General features: G+C 43.7%; 1 protein-coding gene and 1 non-coding gene across 2 annotated transcripts; both read right to left on the bottom strand.

Annotated features, from left to right (window-relative positions):
* Positions 1-3,109: 3,109 nt before the first annotated feature.
* trnal-cag (transfer RNA leucine (anticodon CAG)) lies at positions 3,110-3,192 on the bottom strand. Its single transcript has one exon. It is a non-coding gene; the product is annotated as a tRNA-Leu (tRNA).
* A 13,164-nt stretch (positions 3,193-16,356) lies between these two features.
* Positions 16,357-19,591, bottom strand: sox7 (SRY-box transcription factor 7). Its single transcript, XM_070849105.1, has 2 exons — positions 19,134-19,591; positions 16,357-18,101 (listed from the first exon to the last, which is right to left on the bottom strand). The coding sequence occupies exons 1-2, from the start codon at positions 19,363-19,365 to the stop codon at positions 17,119-17,121; spliced, it is 1,215 nt and encodes a 404-aa protein (XP_070705206.1). The 5' UTR covers positions 19,366-19,591; the 3' UTR covers positions 16,357-17,118.
* Positions 19,592-20,948: the final 1,357 nt, after the last annotated feature.

The following is a 20,948-nucleotide window of genomic DNA, read 5'->3' as shown; positions in this document are numbered from 1 at the left end:
ATGTTGTGATCTGAATGAGGGGAGTTTGCCACTTATTGTCAAAACTGTCAGTCACTGAGTTGACAGAACTAAATTGATACTGCTTCCACTCCATTGTAGCCATGCGGAAGTATACTGTGTATCTCTGACACGGTGTGTCTACAGTTTAAAATGCATCAGGATAAATATCTCATTTTATATCTTGCACCATGAAAATAAAGCAGATACAAATTTACATACCATATAACATATGTCCAACAGAAGACAAAGAGATGTCTCAAGTTCATATCAAGATAAATGGGCTAAGATGGCACCCTTTACCTATTTATTTTCCAGGGCACACTGTGATACTAATAAGAGAAGCTAGTTAGCCTCCTTCATCCCAGCTGGCTGGCTGGTTGGTTGGCTAACAGCTGTGACAGAGCATGTGAAATGCTCACAAGGCCAAAAACATCTAATCATACATGTGTGTCCTGCACTTGTTACATGTGAAAGGTGCAGTGTGAAGCTATTTTAGAGATTGTGCTTTCCTTGTCTAAATATCACTAGGGGTCAGCTCGCTCTTTTCAAGGACAAAAGAACTGCCACAGAATACATGAGGGGTTACCCTTATCAGAGGCTCACAGACGGCATGCCGATCCCTCCCTGTGATGCCAGGAGTTTCAAGAAGTGCTTCATCACAGGAGCACCCACTCCCACACAGCCAACGCACACACACACACACACACACTCACACAGTGGTGTCACGCTATCATCTGTCTTATGTCTTAAGGAGCTTTATGGGTCGTGGTGGGGTGGAGTTGACTCGAGGTGGGCAGATTTATTGCGTCCTGACTCAGGGGAGAAAACAGCAGAAAGACCCCACCGCTGAGTCATGCCAGTGAGTGAGTGACTCAAAAGAAATGCTGAGAATGTAGTTTTGTCCTCTGACTGTGGGCTTTCCTGTGTGAGGAAGGTGCCTCCCCTCACTTCCAGTCAAATGAAAGAGGTTACAATTGGCATGAGTCATGAAAAGAGGATTTATCTTTTAATTAAATGTCTGATTGCTGGGACTAATATTTTTCCCATATAAAGGCTTTTACTCATCTGTGATCAATCACACCACTCAGCCTCAAATAATCCCCCCCCCCCCAACTTGTAGTCTGCATTAAATTGAATTAAATATGATTAGCAGCCTGCTGTCAGATGTCTAGCCTCCACCATGTGGATGCAGCTTGGATCACATGGTGCTTTTCTTTATGCAATGCTTCCTTGCACCTCCCTCGCCAGCATGGAGGAGCTCCCAATCCCTTAAATACACCACAACAGTGTGGGAAGCGCGGTGGCATAATGAAAGCACCCACAGTCACAGCAGGGCGCCCTGAAGCTCATCATCTGTCAAGGTTGCACACGTGCACTGGTGCTCAGGCTTAGCATCACCCCCTTCCTGCTTGGCTGCAGTTAAAATATCAGGGCTAATTAGTGTGCAACCTGCTGTGCAGCAGGACTCCTGCTATGTTAGTCACTGTCCTCCTGAAGCTTTGCACCCAGGAAGTTGAAGTCTTGATAAATGGCCCCAGTTAAAGGGTAAGACTTGGAGGATTAAGCCCAAATTGAAGGCTGATTATAAGATGTGATAAATACACTCACTTAGGGTACACTGATGGTCACAAATACTAACATTGTTATATAAGATGCTTTAATTTAGGCTGCAGGCCTGTAAAAAAGTCAAACTTGTACATCAAAAGTAATAGCGGTTAATCATGATGAGATATTAAACAATCATTAAAACTATGGCATACAAGTACTATACAAGATTGTAGGATTTCAAATGGTGATGTGATGTTTTTTTCTGATACAAATGTTCTGCGTTTTCGAAGTTCAATGCAACCTGTGGAAGAACAGGAAACACCTTGAATAAAAATGAAAAAACTGAGATTAATTCATGTCTTTGTCACTAGAGTTGAACATGTTCGATGAAGACCGTGTGCCAGTGTGCTGATAATGCCACTGTCCAGTCAGGTTTTAGGTACCTCTGTTCACTCTTTAACCTTTACCTGTTACACTGAGGTCACAGTGAGGATCACAGAGAGTATAAATATAACCAAGAGCAGGAGCCTTGACCACACATTTACACACAAAGCACATTTACACAATCCTGCAGTAACCCATGCTCTGGACAAATCCTGCTGTACTTAGAAAACCTCTAGAGAATGCTAATTTAAATGTCCTGTTATATTCGTCCATTTGCAATTTTGTTTGATTTATTTCCTTGCAAACTGTAGAAAGAGAGGTAACAGATTTGCATATGTTTCACTATTTTACTTTCATATATGTAATTAAGTTGATGCCACATCAGAGGTTAACACACAGTATTACTCCATGGATTTAAATTCACCACCATAAATTCAGACTCTAAAGTAAATTAGCAAATGCAACAATGCGTGTCAGTGCGCATGTGTGTGTGTCTGTTACTTGGGGATTTTGCGCATTTGTGTGCAAGTTGTAAGAAATGAATGGCCATCTGCATTTTTATTTTAAGAACAAAAGTCACTATTTTTACGACCTGCCAACTTAAGACACGAGCCTGTTGATAATCCTATTAGTGAGACTGAAACTGCTTCTTCTACTGCATAATCAAACTAATCAGTGGCCTTAACTCTCCATGGCAGGAAATGTAATCATTACTACTAACAGTCTGCCTCATCCCAGACACTACAAGTTCCTGGTTGTTCTGAATTTCAGTTTGGAAAAAAAGCATAAACTAAAAATATAATTTTCTGTATGGCACTGGCAGCTTAATACCCACGTCTTTCTTAATGTACCTAATAAGACACTGGAACAAATTTTAACCATAATTATCTTGCATTATGTGAATAATAGTCATCAATGCGTCTGACCATATATGCCACATTAGTCTGAAAATCAGCTGTTTAAATGAACACCACCATGTCCTCTTTTAACACAACTGCACCTTTGCACTGAAATAATGAACCGGTGGAGGTACTGTGCTCACACACTGGTACATTATTTAAAGACAATTGCAATGGTTAAATGTTCTTTTAGTAACAAGAACAACATACGTGAGAGTTGTCAAGAACAATTTTAGCAGAGCGGTCATTTCATCTCAAAGGTGCAGAAAAAAGTTTTCTGTCAGAAGTGGGATTCGAACCCACGCCTCCAGGGGAGACTGCGACCTGAACGCAGCGCCTTAGACCGCTCGGCCATCCTGACATCTGACACCCGTTGACGTCGTAATGATACAAGTAATGTGTATAGGACCAATGGTAAATCAATGTTCAACCATTGACACAGAAGGACTTTTTTTTAAAAAGGTTATGACTAATACTTTAGCTTAGTTAGCTTAGCTGGCTAATAAGATAACCAAGCACGACTGTAGCTAAAGGAAGCTAACGTCTAGCTAGCGTTAGCCTGAAGTACCGGGATTCCCGCGTGACGAAAGGAAACAGTCAGCTCTTAAACACAACACAGGGCGAGCAAAAGCTGTGGACCGAAGTTAGAAAGACGTGTTCCCATCTCTAGCATGGATTCATGTTGACACATGACGGGTAAAATGCTCAGGCTGCAGTTTCTCTCACGGCCACTAGATGCTAACTCCTACAAAGCTGCATGAAGTCAGTGGAGGGCTCCTCCAACTTCTTTATCAAGCCCACAGCCAAGTAAGCAGTTTTCAAGTGTTATTCCGCACACTTACCATCCATGAACTTATGAAGGTTGTCACCAAACTAGCTTCCTGTTTCCAAAAAGTATTTTAAGCCATTTGTTGGTACAAAAGTCTATCAATCTGCAACTCTCTATCTTGTGCTTGTTAATTAATTGCATTGATAGCACCTGTACTGCACACAGCTGGAGCCAATTGAGAAAATGATTGAATTAAAATAAGTTATGATTAAACAGGTTTTTTTTTTTATCATGGTGGGATCATTTAATAATAGTGCACCTTTCATGTCTTATGCTAATGTTTAATTTATATGTTTGAGAGGCGCTCTTGCCTGTAGAATTATTATCCCTCTACTAAGCAGAAATTGGTCAGTTTATAAATGGCATTGGTTAGCCTATAAGGTCATGGGCTATTGTAATTAATGAGCTTTTATAGATTCTTAGTTCCAAACACCTTGGGAAAACTGCCCTATGAAAGTGCTAACTGTGTAATATTTAGCTGAAGCAGAATTTAATAAACTAAAGGGTCACGTCTGAGCACAGTTTGTGCTTTACAGAGTTGTGATTCCAGAAAATAGCACGATTTAACTTTATTTGTCTACATATGATGCATTGATGTGTAGCTATTTTTGGGGCGGAGATTCAGTTCATAGTTGCATAAATGTGGAAATACTATTGCCTGTTTATTATCATCCTATTTATCAGTGTCATAGTCTTTAATATGGCAGTTTCTGTGTTTGAAAATGAGTACTACTCACATCATAGGTTGAGACTTTTAGTGTTGATAGTGAGTGACTTCAGTGTTTGTGTAGCCAGGTCACAGTGGATACGTGACTGTAGCAACTCAATTTGCTTATCAAAGCATTCAGCTATCACTGCTCTTAAGTATACCGCCATCTGTAATAAACATAGACCTATCCAGCTCATATCCTGTTTTGAACCTGTCAACATGGTACTTTAGTTGAAGTGTCTGAACTCTGGGGACATCTGTGTGAGTCATTTCCCTGTGCTTCATTTTTGATGTTGAGTCTTTAAGGAAATGGGGCTGAGCATCCAGCAGGAAGGGATTCCTCCAAGCTCAGACATCAACAACATCCCGAATATTACAGCCATAACGTAAGGTCGGAGGGATGGGAGTGAGCATGGAAATGATGCCAGAGTGACCCATTGCCAAGGTCAGTGAGAAGCGTTCTTACCCAGAAATTCTCAGTGTAAACAGCGAACATCAAGGCAGCGGAAATGCCGTGTGTCATGACTGACGTACTATCCCTGAATAAGCAATGGTAAATGAGATTTGTTGTTCCTGTGTATAAGAACTTGTATCAGTGATTAGTCATTTACATGACTCTGCTCTTAACAGTTCAGGCCCCGGGGTGAAGCAAATAAAGATGCTGTGAGGATGGCGTTGTGCGTGCAGCATTTGCCTTCTGATGAATATTTCTAAATTAATATTGATAATATTGTCAAAGAGGAGAAGAAGTGCTGGCGATGGTAATAACATTCACCTTCATCATGTTCAGGAAGTCATTCAACATGTCAGGGTTGAGGTGGGAATGAACCAACATTTTGAAGAAGACCCACTGTTGGATATTGGCAGCAGCCTCGCTCAAGAGGAGTATAAGGAGAAGGAGAACAGTAGTATGGGTTTCAGCTCGTGGGATGAATTCGCAGACGGTGACAGTGACAGCTGCTACGATGATATTGATCTCAGCAGCATTTCGTATGAAAATGAGGACAGTGATGACGATGATTTAGCCGCAGAAGGAGAGGCACTTTCTGGGGTATCCAGAAAAAGGCAAAGAAGAAATGAGGAGGATGAAGATGATGACGATGATATTGGTGACCCATATCCCTGGATTATCCAGAAAGAGGGAGAGAGATGAGGAGAGAGATGATGAACATGAGAGAGCAGAATCGCCAAACTGTGATAATAACATAGTCAGTCATAATACCGTCACTGACACTGTCAAAAACTAAAAGACCTCCTTTACCCATCCACATCACATCTTATTGTATCGTATTGGCACCCTCTATATCAGTGTGGGAAAAAAAACCATTTGTCACCTGTGACAAATCAGAAATTAGAATCACCTGTCTTAAACTGTCAGTGCCCACCAGTTCCTTTCACAATGGTGAAGACAAAGGAGCTGTCTGAGGACATCAGAAGTGCTATTATTAGCAAACACAAGACCTCTAAAGGGTATAAGGCCAGGCCATCTCCAAGGACCTTGGTATCCCTGTTTCAACAGTGCGCAATGTTACTAAGAAGTTTGCGAAGCATGGAACTGTCAAGAACCTCCCTGGACGTGGGGGGAACAGGAAAATCGATGAGAGTCTTCGAAGGTTGATGCGAACTGTGAAAAAACACCACGTAAAACATCCAAAGACCTGCAAGCTGACCTGGAGCAATCTGGGGTCATGGTTTCAACACGTATGATATGCTGCACGCTAAACCAAGCAGGGCTTTATGGGCGAAGGCCGAGAAAGACCCCATTGCTGAAAAAAAGACATAAAAAGGAACTACTGATCTTTGCCAAAGAGTATCTGGATAAACCACAATCCTTCTGGGAAAATGTTCTGTGGACAGATGAAACAAAAATAGAACTTTTTGGCAATGCACACCAACAATTTGTTTACAGACGGCGAAATGAAGCTCATAGGGAAAAGAACACCCTCCCAACAGTTAAGCGTGGTGGAGAATCCATAATGTTTTGGGGCTGCTTTGCTGCATCTGGTACTGGAGGCCTTCACCGTATCACGGGAATCATGAAATCAGAGGATTGCCAAGTGATTTTAAAACAAAATGTGCAACCCAGTATAAGAAAACTAGGTTTGAGTCAAAGATCATGTGTTCTCCAGCAAGATAAAGACCCAAAGCAAACATCCTAAAGCACGCAGGAATGGTTGAAAAGGAAAAAATGGACTGAGATGTCAATATTCATTCACAGTCACAGCGCCACCTGGTAGTGACAGGAAATGCTATGTTTTACATTATGATGGCTCAAGACCAGCCAGTTGATCAGATCCACTTGAAATTTTGTCAGGGAAGCCTCAAGACGTTGATGTTGGTCTGGAGCGAATACCGTGAGTCTCCGTCAAAAGCTGTTGCCGTGACGACCAGGCGATTTCGATAATACATTTTCCTTCGCCATGAGCATTAAAAGTGCTGTAACTCCACTGTACAAGGTCCTATCTTCACCAAATTTATACCGTTTGATGACAAAAATATATGAAATGCAAGCAACCAGGGGGGCGAAAACATAGTTGAAATGCAAGGAATTCTTCTTCTTATTATTCTTCTTCTTCTCCTCCTCCTTTTCCCCAATGAATTGCATTTTGGGGGCCTAAACATGCACGAAAACTCATGAAAGTTTGCAGAAAATTCAGTCGTGGTGAAAAATTCCATAATGCCCTGATTTTTTTTTTTTTTTTTGCATTGCCTTGAAAATACAGGTTTTACTGAAAACAGTCCATGTCACAGCCATAAAGTGCAGACCAGTGGACATAAGAGAGTCTCCTGAACACGTAGATGTAATCTAAGGTCTCTATCTGGTGAAATGAGCGCAAGAGTAGTGTTTCTCTCTCCCTCCTCTGTCATTTCAACATGGCAGTCAATGAGGCGTTCGGTCGGTGCTCCCATCGCCCCGAGGCTCGTGGGACGCGCTGCGTGCGTTTCTGTGTGTTGTGAGTCACATGACTGCGTGTCCAAAGACTTAAGCTACATTTTGAGTGATAAACTGTGACTGTGGGTGAAACGGTTCGGCCAAACCAGCGAGTTAAAGACAAAAGTTTCATGTGATTTTTCCGCTCCTCCACACTCTAGCGATGACGTCATCCACTCTAGCGCGGCCACATACACACTCATGTAAAATGAGAAAAAGTTTTAAAATGTTTTAAAAGACGACTGTGATGAAGTGGTGAATGGCACAAAGGAGGTAGAGGTATGTGCTGAAAGAGGGAGAGATGATGAACGTTTTAAAGCTTCAGTGGAGTTTCTAGCTAAAAGCATGAAGGAGCTGTGAGGGCTAGAAGTCGGGTGAAGAAATGGGAATGTTGAAAATGTTTCACATTCATTTCTATGAGGAAATAAATAAATCGGACATTTTTAAAGTTTCGGATATGAAAAGTCATAGCAGAGCCACTTCCAGAGCTCTCAGAAACTCCTAAAGGACTCCTGCAACCATTGACATATACTTAGACTTAGACTTAGACTTCTTTATTTTATCCCCCATAGGGGGAAATTTTCTTGTTACAGCAGCAACAATATAAACAGATATACACAAGATATCTTGAGATATCTTGTCTTGAGATATTTCTATGTGATGAACAATACTGGAAAAACTATTTTTCAAACAAAAACAAGTTTGTAAGTAACCAGAATGTTGGCTGAGGGTGTCACTGATGACCTCAGAGGCTTCCAGAATGTTGAATCGATATAAATAGAGACGGAACCCAAACTGAGCCGAGGGAGATAGACAGAGAGAGATACACGTTCACCACACATCCGAGACACACCACCGTTCGAAGAACACTTCAACAACCATTGAAAACCCGTTACAACTGCGATTGGTTCCATTAAGAAGATCAATGAAAGCCAACAGCAGTCCAGTCGAGGCAATGCTGCCTGCGGGTCTCACCTGGGGAGAGATCATGGAGTTGGAGGAGGAAAATCAGGAGTTATTAGCTACACTACCTGTTGATGGCAGCAGCGCTGTCGAAAATATGGATTGGGAGTCTAATGAGGTCTCTCCTGCTCCGATGGATGCAAGAGAGCCTCATGAAAACACCCAGAGGGAGGAGCCACCTCAAAACAACGGGGATGGCCAGCCGCCTCAAATCAACGGGGACGGCCAGCCACCTCAAAACCACCGGGGTGGCAACCGACCTCAAAACCACCGGGGTGGCCAGTCATCTCAGTACTACTGGGATTCACGGTCATCTCGAAATCACCGGGGTGGCCAGTCATCTCAATACTACTGGGATTCCCAGTCATCTCGAAACCACCAGGGTGGCCAGTCATCTCAATACTACTGGGATTCCCGGTCATCTCAAAACCACCAGGGTGGCCAGTCATCTCAAAACCACCGGGGTGGCCAGCCACCTCAAAACCACCGGGGTGGCCAGTCATCTCAATACCACCAGGGTGGCCAGCCATCTCAATACCACCAGGGTGGCCAGTCATCTCAAAACCACTGGGATGCCCAGCAACCTCAAAACCAGTGGGATGCCCAGTCAACTCCATACTACTGGGGGAGGGATCCACCTCTGCACCGGCTTCTGCAGAAAGCCCTAGCCGACCTTCACTATGAAAGAGGTTTGAGACGTAGGGAGCAGCAAACTTCTTAGTACCTGCGTGGAGAAGCAGAGTGGAAACTGAAGGAGCAGCAGAGCTTGAGGTTCGATCTAGACAAGGAGGTGGTGAGGCTCAAACAGGAAATCAAGAGTCTCTCCTCCACAGCCCTCGCAGCCGAGCCCCTGGACGGGTCGAACAACAACAAAGACGACCTGATCAAAGATCTCACAGATCAAGTCCAGGCTGAAAGGCAGAGAGCTGACCTCCTGCAAAACGAACTGGAGGAAGTCAGGCTTGAGTTTCATGAGAGAGTCACCAAAGTCCTGAGCCTGGTAGAAGGGCTGAAAGGCGAAAGAGACTCTCTTAAACTGTTGGTCTTCAAACTAAAGACGCAGGAACTGCAGAAACAAGTTGATACCTACAAAAACCCAATGATGCTCCAGGTGTGTGAGCAGATTGGAAAAAAACCCATTTCAAAGGTAAACAACTTGATCACAACTGACCTCCATGCACCACAGAACACTTCTGTCGCAGAGGAGGTTGCCCCTCCGGAGGAGTCCCAGGTTGCTCCACTGGAGGAGGCCCAAGTCACCGAAGAGGTCGCCCCAAAGGAGGAGGCCCAAGTTACCAAGGAGGTCGCCCCACTGGAGGAGGCCCAAGTCACCGAAGAGGTCACCCCAAAGGAGGAGGCCCAAGTCACAGAGGAGGTCGCCCCACTGGAGGAGGCCCAAGTCACCGAAGAGGTCGCCCCACTGGAGGAGACCCAAGTCACCGAAGAGGTCGCCCCAAAGGAGGAGGCCCAAGTCACCGAAGAGGTCGCCCCAAAGGAGGAGGCCCAAGTCAAAAAGGAGGTTTTCCCACTTAAAGAGGCCCAGGTCCCTGATGAGGTCGCCCCATGGGGGGAGGGCCAAGTCACTGACGAGGTCGCCCCACTGGGGGAGGGCCAAGTCACTGATAAGGTCGCCCCACTGGGGGAGGCCCAAGTCACTGGCCAGCCGTCTTTGTGGAGGCGCCTCAAGAAAGCTCTAACACCGAAACACCACCGCCAGTACAAGAACAAGAAGCAGAAAAATAAGGAGGCGTGAAACAAGACACTCAGCACGGAGGTTCAGTTTCATGTCCTGGCAGACGGGAGCGATCCGTCTGTCAGGATCTGATCTGTTCCTCTGTGTTTAAACTCCGGGTGCTCCGATTTATCCAACATACAAAAAACAAACAAACAAAAAATATGAAATTATTTGAAATAAAAACTTAAATTAGAAATTAAATATTGATTTCCTGTGTAGGTGTTCCTCTGTAGAGCATCGTTCAGAACTCTTCAGACTGGTGTCTTACTGTTCATATCATACTGGGATACAATCAAGGACTGTTTACTGAGTATCAGCTGATCTGATTTGATTTAATGTTGCACATAAAAATAATATTATAATATTATAATATGTATCATATAATAAAATAACACGTAATTTTAATTTAATTGTCTAATTGTACCATGAAGAAACAGTTCAACATTTTCAGAAATGTGCTATTTAGCTCAACCCAGACACAACGTGTTTTCGTCTAAGAGTTTTAGAGGTGTTCACAGGTGTGTTTTTGAACTCTGGACAGATCCAGGATGGCTGTTTCCCCCTGCTTCCACTCTTTATGCTAAGCTAGGCTAACCACGTCCTGCCTCCAGCTCCAGCTCTTCTTTTAAATTGAGGAGTCACGGACAAAGTGTGTTTTCATATAATTAGATATTATCACTGGTGCATTTACAGGCCAAAAAAATCTAAACACAAAGGGAACAGCACTCAGACACATTTGTTTTTTAAGGAAACCTTCAAATAAATATTGTAGTGACAAAATGGGTTATTTCAACCAGAATTATAATGTAATATTTCCTACTGCAGCGTTACATATCAGCTTGTGTTGCGTTCAGGTGTGTGATCAGGATGTACGACACATGCGGCCCATCTTCTGCTCTTAGTATGCGACGGTGTGAAGCGATGAGGTGTCACGTCGTCACATGGGTCAGAGTCTCCCTGCAGGAACCTCCAGTTGGTTTCCTCATGACAGAACCAACTAATCCTGCAGTCACACTGAAGCTTTCCTCGTTTCACTGCAGCTCAGTCAGACATTAAAGTGGAACTTTAAAAAAAAAAAAAAATTGGTCCAGTTTGCCTCAGTCGACTGCCAACTGCACCTGATCACAGTAGGTCCACTAAAAGTGCTTGTTTGATCCACTGACAGGCTCAGAGTGTTATTCTAAGTGTGTGACAGCATCATGGAAAGGATCCCTACAGAGAGAGACCTGGAGGATCCTTTTGGTTTAACCACAAACAGCCGTTATATCGCTCTCTGCACACACACCAGACTACATTCACTGAAACAGGGATTTTACCACACAGAACACAGGAAGCTGCTGCTCTGCTGCTGCCTCATTCGGTTAATATGTTTGTGTTGTTGTGTGCTACATAAATATTTCTTTGGATCCAAACTAACCATTAAAAGCATCAAAGTAACACAATGACATAAACAAACTCACTGATTGAGTCAGCTGTAGAAGAGAAGCACTGATGTTCTGTTCGGTAAAATCCCTGTTTTATCGCGTGGAATGGTCGGCGTCCAGTAACAGGACGGAGCCGCCGCACGCCACAACGTGCACGGAGGTGCGAGGGCCCTCCAGCGCTGCTTGCAGCTTTAATTTTATGAATGATATTTGTCGAAATATTTCAAACTTTATGGTTCTCAGTGTTTCTCACAAGCTGTCATTGGGCAGCCCTGTTGGTTTGCTTTGTCTATCCTCCACAGTAGTTGTTAAAAGGGTCTCTCTCATACTGCTGGACTTATAACATCACTCATCTAAATCATTAGTGCGTCTGCATTTCAGGATGCACCCTGAGTAAACTCTGTTGGTGCAGGATGATGAGGCCCAAGCCACGATGGCAGCATGTGGGCCCACTAAAATGGAAAAGTGAGATCAAAGATGTGTTGCCCTCACCCTTTTACTGTTTTGACTTGGTATTAGTTGATGTTTCTCACAGCTGTGAATTTATAAGGAGAAAACAGCAGCATCTTAAAAGAAAATGAATTCTAAGCTCCAATGCATGAATTAGCCATATAATTTACAGTTTAACTGCATGCCTCGATTAAATATACATGTCAGAAAATGAAAACATTATAATTGTCAATTACAATCAATTACAACATGAATCAAAATATGTAATACCTCTTCTAGCTATTCCCACAATACAACATCACAGAGAGAACAGATAAGGATGTTCTATCTCTTAAATGGAACAACCACATTGCAATTAGGAAGCACAATAGGAACATCCTCCTCCACATTGAGGTGAAGAGTTACACCACCCCAGGGAGAATCTGCAGCAGTCAAAAACAAGCCAGATAGCGCTGCAGCATACACAGACCAATGCAAGGAATGCTATTAGAAAGAGAGAGAGGCCAATGCGGGCCAGGGCGTAAAAATAGGACATGCACTGCAATTTTGCATCACTGGTTTTAAAAATATTACATCTGTGCCAGTATTTTAGAAGTTTGGACTTTTCAATGTTGTTTCTAGTTTGAGTAAAACATTCTAATACACAACTCTTATTAAAGTAGGGAGTTTACTGAAATGCACATAGTTTTGGAAGACAGCACATTTCTCAATCCTTTTTGTACATTCTGCAGTAAAGCCTGTGCCGATTTGGTAATCAGGCCGCGCTTATGGGTAAATGGAAATCAAGCCTTCTCCTTCCCTGGGTTGGCAGCCATGTGCTGGCCTCCCTCTGTGCTTTTGCTGGTCGCCTGTATCTGCTTAGAACAGGTGCCGGATCCTGTTCAGCTGCAGCATTCACAGCACAGGTACGGGTGGGAGGCCCTTGGCTGCTCGTACAGTCCCCCAAGTTTTCCAGGGGTCCCCATCTGTGTCCCCGCACATCCTCTGCCACATGGCACCTGTCCCTCGACGAGTCTGGTCCATTCTTCGTCCGGCGACGTACACGCCTGCCTGCCACCCCACACTCTGCCTGTTGTTGAGCCACAATGAGATGAAGAATAGCTGCACCCGTAATCCCTTGCTGTGAGATGTGTGTGTTTTTTCCTTCTTTTCCTCCTTTGGCCAGATTTAGGGCCAAGTACAAATTGTAAACAGGTTATTATGCTGCTGTAACACACTCCAACTGGAAATGCACTCCGACAACATTTAGTATTTACTGATGTAAGTGTGTCTTTATCCGTCACACAGAGTTGTTTAATTTGGTGTAAAGTTCATTGCGTTTGCTGTGATGAGGATGTTATAATGGCTTTGTTGTTTTCTATTTGCAAGGCTTTACAGGAAATACATGATTATTGCCCCAGAATCTCTTAACTTTGCCTTCTCCAATTGCAAATAATGGCTTCTAATTTATGCAGCTGCTTTGTTCATGCAGCAGCAATACAAAATTCAAACTCACCATAACATAGCGTTTCTATAGAATGTAGGTTTAAAGGGCATCTCAGTCTCAGACATTGATACGCCTCAGTCATGTAGTTCAAATCAGCCACTTCCCCTTGACCTACAGTTAATACGCGAAGAACGTCATATGGCACAAATGGTCAATCTCCAGATGTGACGCGATTGGACGCTCCATCTCTGGCTACACAATGGACACTGGACCAACCAGACAGTCAGCCTCCTCCGTGCCTCCTGAGGACATGATATTTAAAGTGATCACTGCTCACCTCGGTCCCAGCAGATGGATAATACTTTACACAGCTGTGCAAGCTGTGCACCGTGTCCACACTTACGTTGTTACCTTGACAGTTGCTGTAGAGTTAAACTGCCCAGTTGTTTGTTTGCCCAGGGAAGTGACATGACGGCAGAGGAGGAAATAGGAAACATAACAGACTACCTGACAGACTCATTCCACGGGCTTGACCTGAGACTGGACCTCAGCCAGTCAGCAATCAGAGAGAAATAACAAGAGGAGGCTCTTTGTTTGTTCAGCCTATATCCTTATATTCACAAATATTGTAAATTTTGTGATCCTACAAATGTGTGAAGGATCAATTAGTCAAATCAAAGAGATTATGCACTCCCTTCTCACAGAAGACAAGGTTTTACAGACAATTCCTGCTGGCACCTGTGTGTATAAATTCCAAAGTTTATGCACCTCACAACAATTTCATGCCAATTTTTGTTGACACATTATTTTTTATTTCCTGTTTTGTTGATTTATTGCACCTTAAACAGCAGTCAATGCTGTCTCAGGTTTTCAGCACAACTCTCTGATTAACTCTAAGGGTTACAATGGCGATGAGTCAACTTCTAGGGAGGAAAGGATTGAAACTGACAAGTCGAGTGTTTTGCCCTCACTTCCCGAAAACTTCACAGTCACAGGATCCACAATTCTCAGTACATACTCCTGTAGAGCTCCTCTGGGTATTTCACTGAGGGGATTCTAGTGCGCTAATCAAAGATATGTTTTATTATCCACAGGAGATGTGAACTGGCCAGAGCTTAGTAGTTTTTCATTGGAAACTACTATAAATGTAAGGGTTAGATATGCAATATTGTTTTTTTTATCGCTGCAGAGGCCCGATAGGTTTTGCTTCATGGTTTGATACAATTCTTCTACTTTGTCAGTTAAATAATGGATCATCTGAAAAAATTCATCCTCACAAAGCTGAAAACAACACGTTTTTTCTTAGCTCGTGAGAAGTTCACACTCATGAGATCTACTTTTTATGTGACATTAACTGCATTTGAACTGCTCATTCTCAATAGAGGCCATAATGGTTTTCTGAGTTGTTTGGATTTGAAATGGGAATAATATGATCTTACTGATGAAGACACTGCTTTATTGTGCAATTTATGCTCAAGTACAGTCCTCTGGTAATAGTCTGGCAATAGTGATGATGCTTTGTTGATGCTTTAGTCTTTGTCCTTGCCCATGTTACGATGTCCTACCCTGAGGTGGTGGATATGATTGCTGAGACATTACAGGGCTTCTTTGCCAAGGGAGTCTGCAGCAGCACCCAGAGCTGACCCCGACAACTCTGGGGCTGACACCGCACCAAAGACTACTTTCTCACCCTGTATGCCTGGGGCACCACCCGTCCGGCTACAACATCCGAAATATGGTCGCACACAAATGGACCCTCCGCAGAGTTTTGAACCCCTGCAGGGACAAAGGGTAATGATCTAACCCCGAAGAAATGAGCACAACATCGGCCAGCTGCAAATACTGGAATTTGATGAATGTTGTCATTCTGGTCAGTTTAATCACATTCACAGGAAGGTGTGTCAGAAGCACACAATCATGGTTAAATATGGGTACAGAGAAAGGTCATTTTTGGGTACATATGTGCACCATGTGGATGTTTGTGGTGTGTCTGTGGTCAAGGTATGACAGGCCTGGCCGATAAAGCCTCTCCTGAAAAATGGTGGGTAAGTAAAGACGGGTAGGTCAGATGCTAATCAGCACGGCAGTGTTTCCTCCCGCTTGCTGAACAGCGGGTTCCCTTCCCTCTCTCTGGCTCTTTAATGCAGGGCCCAGCCAGGCCCAAACATCCTGACGGAGAGAGGCTTTTCCCTTATCAGTCAGGAAACACCGCTCCTCCGCCACATCCTCTTTACAAGAAGCACGACTCAACCGTTCCCAAAAAATGCAGGAAGACCAGCCAGACTCCAGGATTTGTCAAAAGCCCCCTGAATTCCTTTTATCGAAAAAGAAAAATTGAAGAGAACAGAGAGGGTGTGAGGGGAGGAGTGAAGGGGGGGGGAGAAAAATGAGGAGGGTGTAAAACAGTCAACGAGGCCCTGGGATTTATTTTTTTATTTATTTTGCACAGATTACGAAAGGTCTGCATCAGCAAGATAGAACATGGGGTGAGGGGGTGGGGGTGGTAAGGGGGTCCAGAGTGCCTAAGAATGGCACCCAGAATAAGACTCCAGGAAAACAAAGGACGGTTGAGATGGAGGCGGGTGGCGACGGCTGTGCCTGTTTTACACTAATCCTCTGAACCGGGATGAAATGAAAGCGAGAGGAGACGGATGGAGAAGGGTGATGTGATGGAGGGCGGAAAAAGCAAGCAAGGGAGTGGGTGTCAGAATGGGCCACTTGCGTTATAACAACTAGACAGAGCCCAAAGTAAAAGAAAAAACTATGTGACACTAAATCCAAAGATGGACAATGAGCACACGCCATTTATCCCCATTCATGTTTGAAAGCTCGTAGTGTAAGAAAGGCAGGAGTCCTATATTCTTTTAATGGTTTTATTCAGCAGTCTGATTGGATTAATCAGGTACTATGTATACTATGCAGTAGAACATAATACCATTTAAGTGTGTCAGTTATTACCAACATCTCCTGTTTTTCTATGTAATAATAATAAAATAAAAAGTCATTCTTTTGTTGTGGTTTGTTGTTTGTGGGCACATTATCCAAGTAGCAACTGCATTTTATATAAAAATGTGACTTTATTTTAAATAATTGTCTTTCACAAACCTAAATCAGCATACAGTTATAGATACCATTATTATTTTTCATCGTAGAGGTTATGATTATATATTATTAAGTACTTGAGAAGAAGTATAAACGCCTTTTTTCTTCATTATACAACGGTTTGTTAAATTGCATAAGAAATGTCCAACTAAAACCTCATTCAATTACAACTACTGAGGTAAGACTCCCAAACTAATGAGAGCAAGAACATATAATACAAACATTCGAATGAAAAGCGTTGATAATAGCATTACAGTTAGCATTTATGCGAAACATCAAAGGACTTTAATTTAGCTTCTAAAGAGCATCTGTACATGCTGCAGTGGCAACAGTAACTGGTGACATTTACAAGTGGACAACAAGTCTTTACGATTGTTCTTCTGGTTTAGAAATTTCATGACAACTGGAGATGGCATACTATAGTATTTTGTTTCTGCATCCCTGAGTTGTCCATCTCCCTTTCTTCATATTCCTCCAATTGCCCTTTGTTCTTTCCTCGGCTCCAGACAATCATATTGCTCAGTAATCAGTTCAGGTTTTAATCATGGTGGGATGATCTTGCTTATAGATGCAAATACAAGATTTGAAATTACAGATGAGAGCTCAGAAATCTTCCCCTCACTAGCACCAAAGTGCAACATCATCCCAATTGTCTTCACCCATTGAAACCCTATAGTGTCTAATCAGTCACAAGTTTAATGGGTGCTCTAACCAAGCTTACGAGATGCCATAGTTGTTGTAGTAGGCCGCCGTTGCGTCCGCAAGCACGGAAATGAGGCTGGTTTCCGTGGTGCTACTGGGACACGCAGAGGCGGAGGTGGCGGCGGCAGACGCCACCTGGATGTGTCCTGTAACAGTCATGCTACTGCCCTGCTCGTGATGGAACCCGGTCCCTGTGGAGTTAAGGTACTGGTCAAACTCGTTGCGGTCCACCTCACCCAGAAGCTCAGCCTGGCTCAGCTGGTCCAGAGTCTCCAGGTGACCCTGTGTCTCCGGTGGAGGGGACAGCTGACCCAGGTGGCCCTGGTGGAGCCCGTGGTGAATCTGAGGGAAAGATGAGGTACTGTAGTAAGCCAGTGGAGGACTTGGGATCAGTCCACCGCCGCCGGTTTGGGACATGTGAGGGATGTGACCTATGTGTGTGCCACCACAGTGGATCTGAGTGTAGTCAGTGTGGTAAGGGGGCGGGCTGCCCATGTGTGTCTGATTCTGGTGGTGCTCATCTGGACAAGAGGCTGAGGAGGAGCAGGAGACGGAGGAGCTACCAGATGTTGAATAATAAGAGGGGGGTACATGCTCGTGGTCCATGGCATCTAGGGGAGACATCTCAGGAGGAGTGGGCAGACCGTAGGGGTAGGTGTCGAAGCTGCTGCTGGAGCCGGATGGGTCTCTGAAGCTTCTGACGCTGGGCAGAGCAGGGCTGGGGCTGGAAAACCTGCCGCTGATGCCATTAGGGCTGCCCTCGTCTTTGTCGAGGGGGTGGCAGAGGGCTCGCTGGTCGGGCAGGGCGTTCTGATCAGGGGCCAGGCCGCTCAGGAGGAAGCCGGGGTCCACCCGCTTGCAGATGCGTTTCAGCTGTTTCTTCCGGCGAGGGCGATACTTGTAGTTGGGGTAGTCCTGCATGTGCTGCACCCGAAGCCTCTCTGCTTCCTCCACATAGGGCCTCTTCTGAGGGGGAGTCAGGGCCTTCCATGATTTACCTGCAGGAAGATGAGACACAAGTTTATTTAATTCTAAATAAAAATCCAGAATAAGGTTCAACATCAGTTTATAGTTTACGTCTGCACCTTTTTTATTCCATGTTTTAAGTCTGTTACAACCACACAATTATAATGAATATATTTTCTCACACTAAAAATTCCTACATCTTGTAAAATATCCATAAATATGTTCTCGACCATTTTTAAAGTTGTAGACTCATACAACTTCATTTGGTTATTAAGATATTAAACTCAAATAAATAATGGTGGGATTTCAACATACTTTCCAAAATTAAACAAACGTTAAACAGCGCCATAAAAAGACATGGAGTCATCCTTTACTTCTAAGGTGTGTGAATTATTATTTTTTAATTAAAGAAAAAGCATCTGACTAATATTAAAGCTTTCACCGCAGCTCCCTCTGAAGTTCTTCTGTTCTGTTCTTCAAGTAATGAATTTAGATAAACACGAGCCAATTTCACCTTTATTTATGAAAGCTTTTTTTTTTTTTTTTACATGAATTACTGTTTTCGAATTGGCTTTAAAATGATTTCCGATTTGTGACAGTGCCAGATTTTGAGGTTAACATAAACACTAATCCACGTTATCTAAATCCAACGCGAAACCATACATTTCTACCCTTCCTGTCTGTCTTCGAACGAATTGTGCGGTTCGCTGATATTTACCTTTGAATTGAGGGGATTTTTTGGGGGGATGCGCTTCAAACTTTAAGGGCTGCGATTAATTTACTTTTTTAAATTTTACATTTTATTACTTTAAAAACGTTTGGTTGTATTTACTTTAACACGCTTTAGAAGTTTTTATAGATTAAAATTTTATTCACTTATCCTTTGAATGTTGGAAACAACTTAAAAACTTCTGTAAAACAGCTGAGGCCTGATGGGAAGTGTGTGGACGGTTAAAAAGTACCAATAATAATAATAATAATAATAATAATAATAATAATAATAATAATAATAATAATAATTTCTAGACATAAATAGAGCTTTAAATAACTTTTTGTCATCTCACCCAACATTTTGCTGAGCTCGGCGTTGTGCAGGTCTGGGTTTTGAACCGCCAGCCGTTTGCGCTCGTCTTTGGCCCAAACCATGAACGCGTTCATGGGCCGTCTGATCCGCGGCTCCGGCACCTTGTCCACGGGGGTCCTGTGCGGGCCATGTCCGTCGGGCACGTCCCCGTCACCTGGAGGACACTCGAAGGACTCCGGCCAGGACGAGTACGCGCTGATGAGAGCTGCCATCTGCGCGCTCTCTCCTCTCCAGAACTCGAGACGCGCTTCTCGCTCTGTCTTTGGCAAGTTGTGGCGAAGTTTGCTGCGGGCTAATTAAAAATGCTGGGGAGAACTACGGCAACTGCGTTTTAAAAAAATCCTGCGGAGTTTCGCGCACTGAGCAGATGAGCAGAGCTACCACAGGCTGCAGTCAGATGTCACCACAGGTTTGGGGAGAAACCACAGATGCGCTCAGGCAGCGGCTCCTCCTTATGAGTTATGATTCAGTCTTTCCTGGTGGATGGGGGGAGCGCTTTATATTTGAGGAGCAGGTTCCAGGAGAAGCCCCGGAGGACTCTCAGCTCCTCCTTGATTGCAAGTTGAGCTCCGTGAAAGGAAAGAGAGGGAGAGAGCAGCATTTCAACACTACTAACTACTTAAACTAGCCTAACAACAAAACAGCACATTCCACTGACAAATGCTCTCATCTCTGTTCAAATAACCCCCTTAAAGTCAGGATTATTTCTCCTGACTACATTTCATTAAATTCATATTGGACTAAAGTGGAAAAAATGCAACCAATGAGAGAAACCCCTTTTTCTTATTTTAAGAATATTTCTAATATATGGCTGCTGCTGTGATGAAGAAAATGGATTTGGCAACTTTCTTTTTCAACAAGGAAATCCTCACCTGACAAACTTATCCAACCTGTTCTGCCATTACACGGCAAGCTGCACTGGTTGGTTGCATTTTCAGATTTCCAATGAACTCCAAAAGCACGGCCAGCCCGTCACAACACAATTTTTTTGTCCCATCTTATAAGATGCAGATGCATTCCACACAAATTAACTGGCTTTTTAAACACATTGCTCATATACATTTCTGTTAATCGGCTAAATGCAAACGTCTCTGTTAAAATTACACTCCCTCAGAGGGGGGAAATGTTCTATTTCCTAACAGTTTGGGAACAGATCAATTTTTGGAACTTCCTAACACATCTGTGGGTGAGAGGAGAGATAAAACCACTGAACACACACTGCAAACAAATCAGTTTCCTTCTGTGGCCAGAGGCGGGTGCATATCAAATCCAGGAGTTCCTGTTGACAGGATACTCTTGGTCTGCAGCCATGAAGTAGCTCACACACACACACACGCTGCTCAAATACAGCTACTGATCACAGGTCAGACAGTATCTTGGTTTGTTATATTTATAGAGGAGGGAGTAACCTGACTACAGATGCTGCTTTTTAACTCCAGAACTTAGAACTCAGAAGAGTTAATCCACAGGCAACATGGATGTCTAGCTGTTATGAGTGCCTCCCCACCCATCAGACTGAAGTGTCAGCTCTGGCTTTGTGTGTGAAACCCCCCCCACCCCACAGGAACAGGATACGGCACCTGAAGCCACAGAATGTGCGCAGAGCAGGCACATTGGTGATATATAGGGCCGCACTTGCTCTTGCTGTTCTGATGTGGGTCACGCTGATGTGAAGTCAGTGAAAGTCAGCGAAACAGAGCAAATGTGAGCTGGAGGAGACGCAGGAGTGAGTACAGTACAGTACAGTCAGACAGCAGGCTGGCGATGTGAGAGTTTTACATTATATTTGCAATTT

The sequence above is a fragment of the Pempheris klunzingeri genome, chromosome 18 (genome assembly GCF_042242105.1).
Source record: "Pempheris klunzingeri isolate RE-2024b chromosome 18, fPemKlu1.hap1, whole genome shotgun sequence".
NCBI classification, from domain to species: domain Eukaryota; kingdom Metazoa; phylum Chordata; class Actinopteri; order Acropomatiformes; family Pempheridae; genus Pempheris; species Pempheris klunzingeri.
This window is presented reverse-complemented; position numbering and strand designations above follow the sequence as displayed.

What these genes read in the sequence shown, in the direction of transcription:
- sox7 (XM_070849105.1), bottom strand. Translation starts at nt 19,365, where the DNA reads ATGGCAGCTCTCATCAGCGCGTACTCGTCCTGGCCGGAGTCCTTCGAG. An exon ending in CGAGCTCAGCAAAATGTTGG is followed by an intron (nt 18,102 to 19,133) that starts GTGAGATGACAA and finishes ATCTTCCTGCAG; the next exon opens with GTAAATCATGGAAGGCCCTG.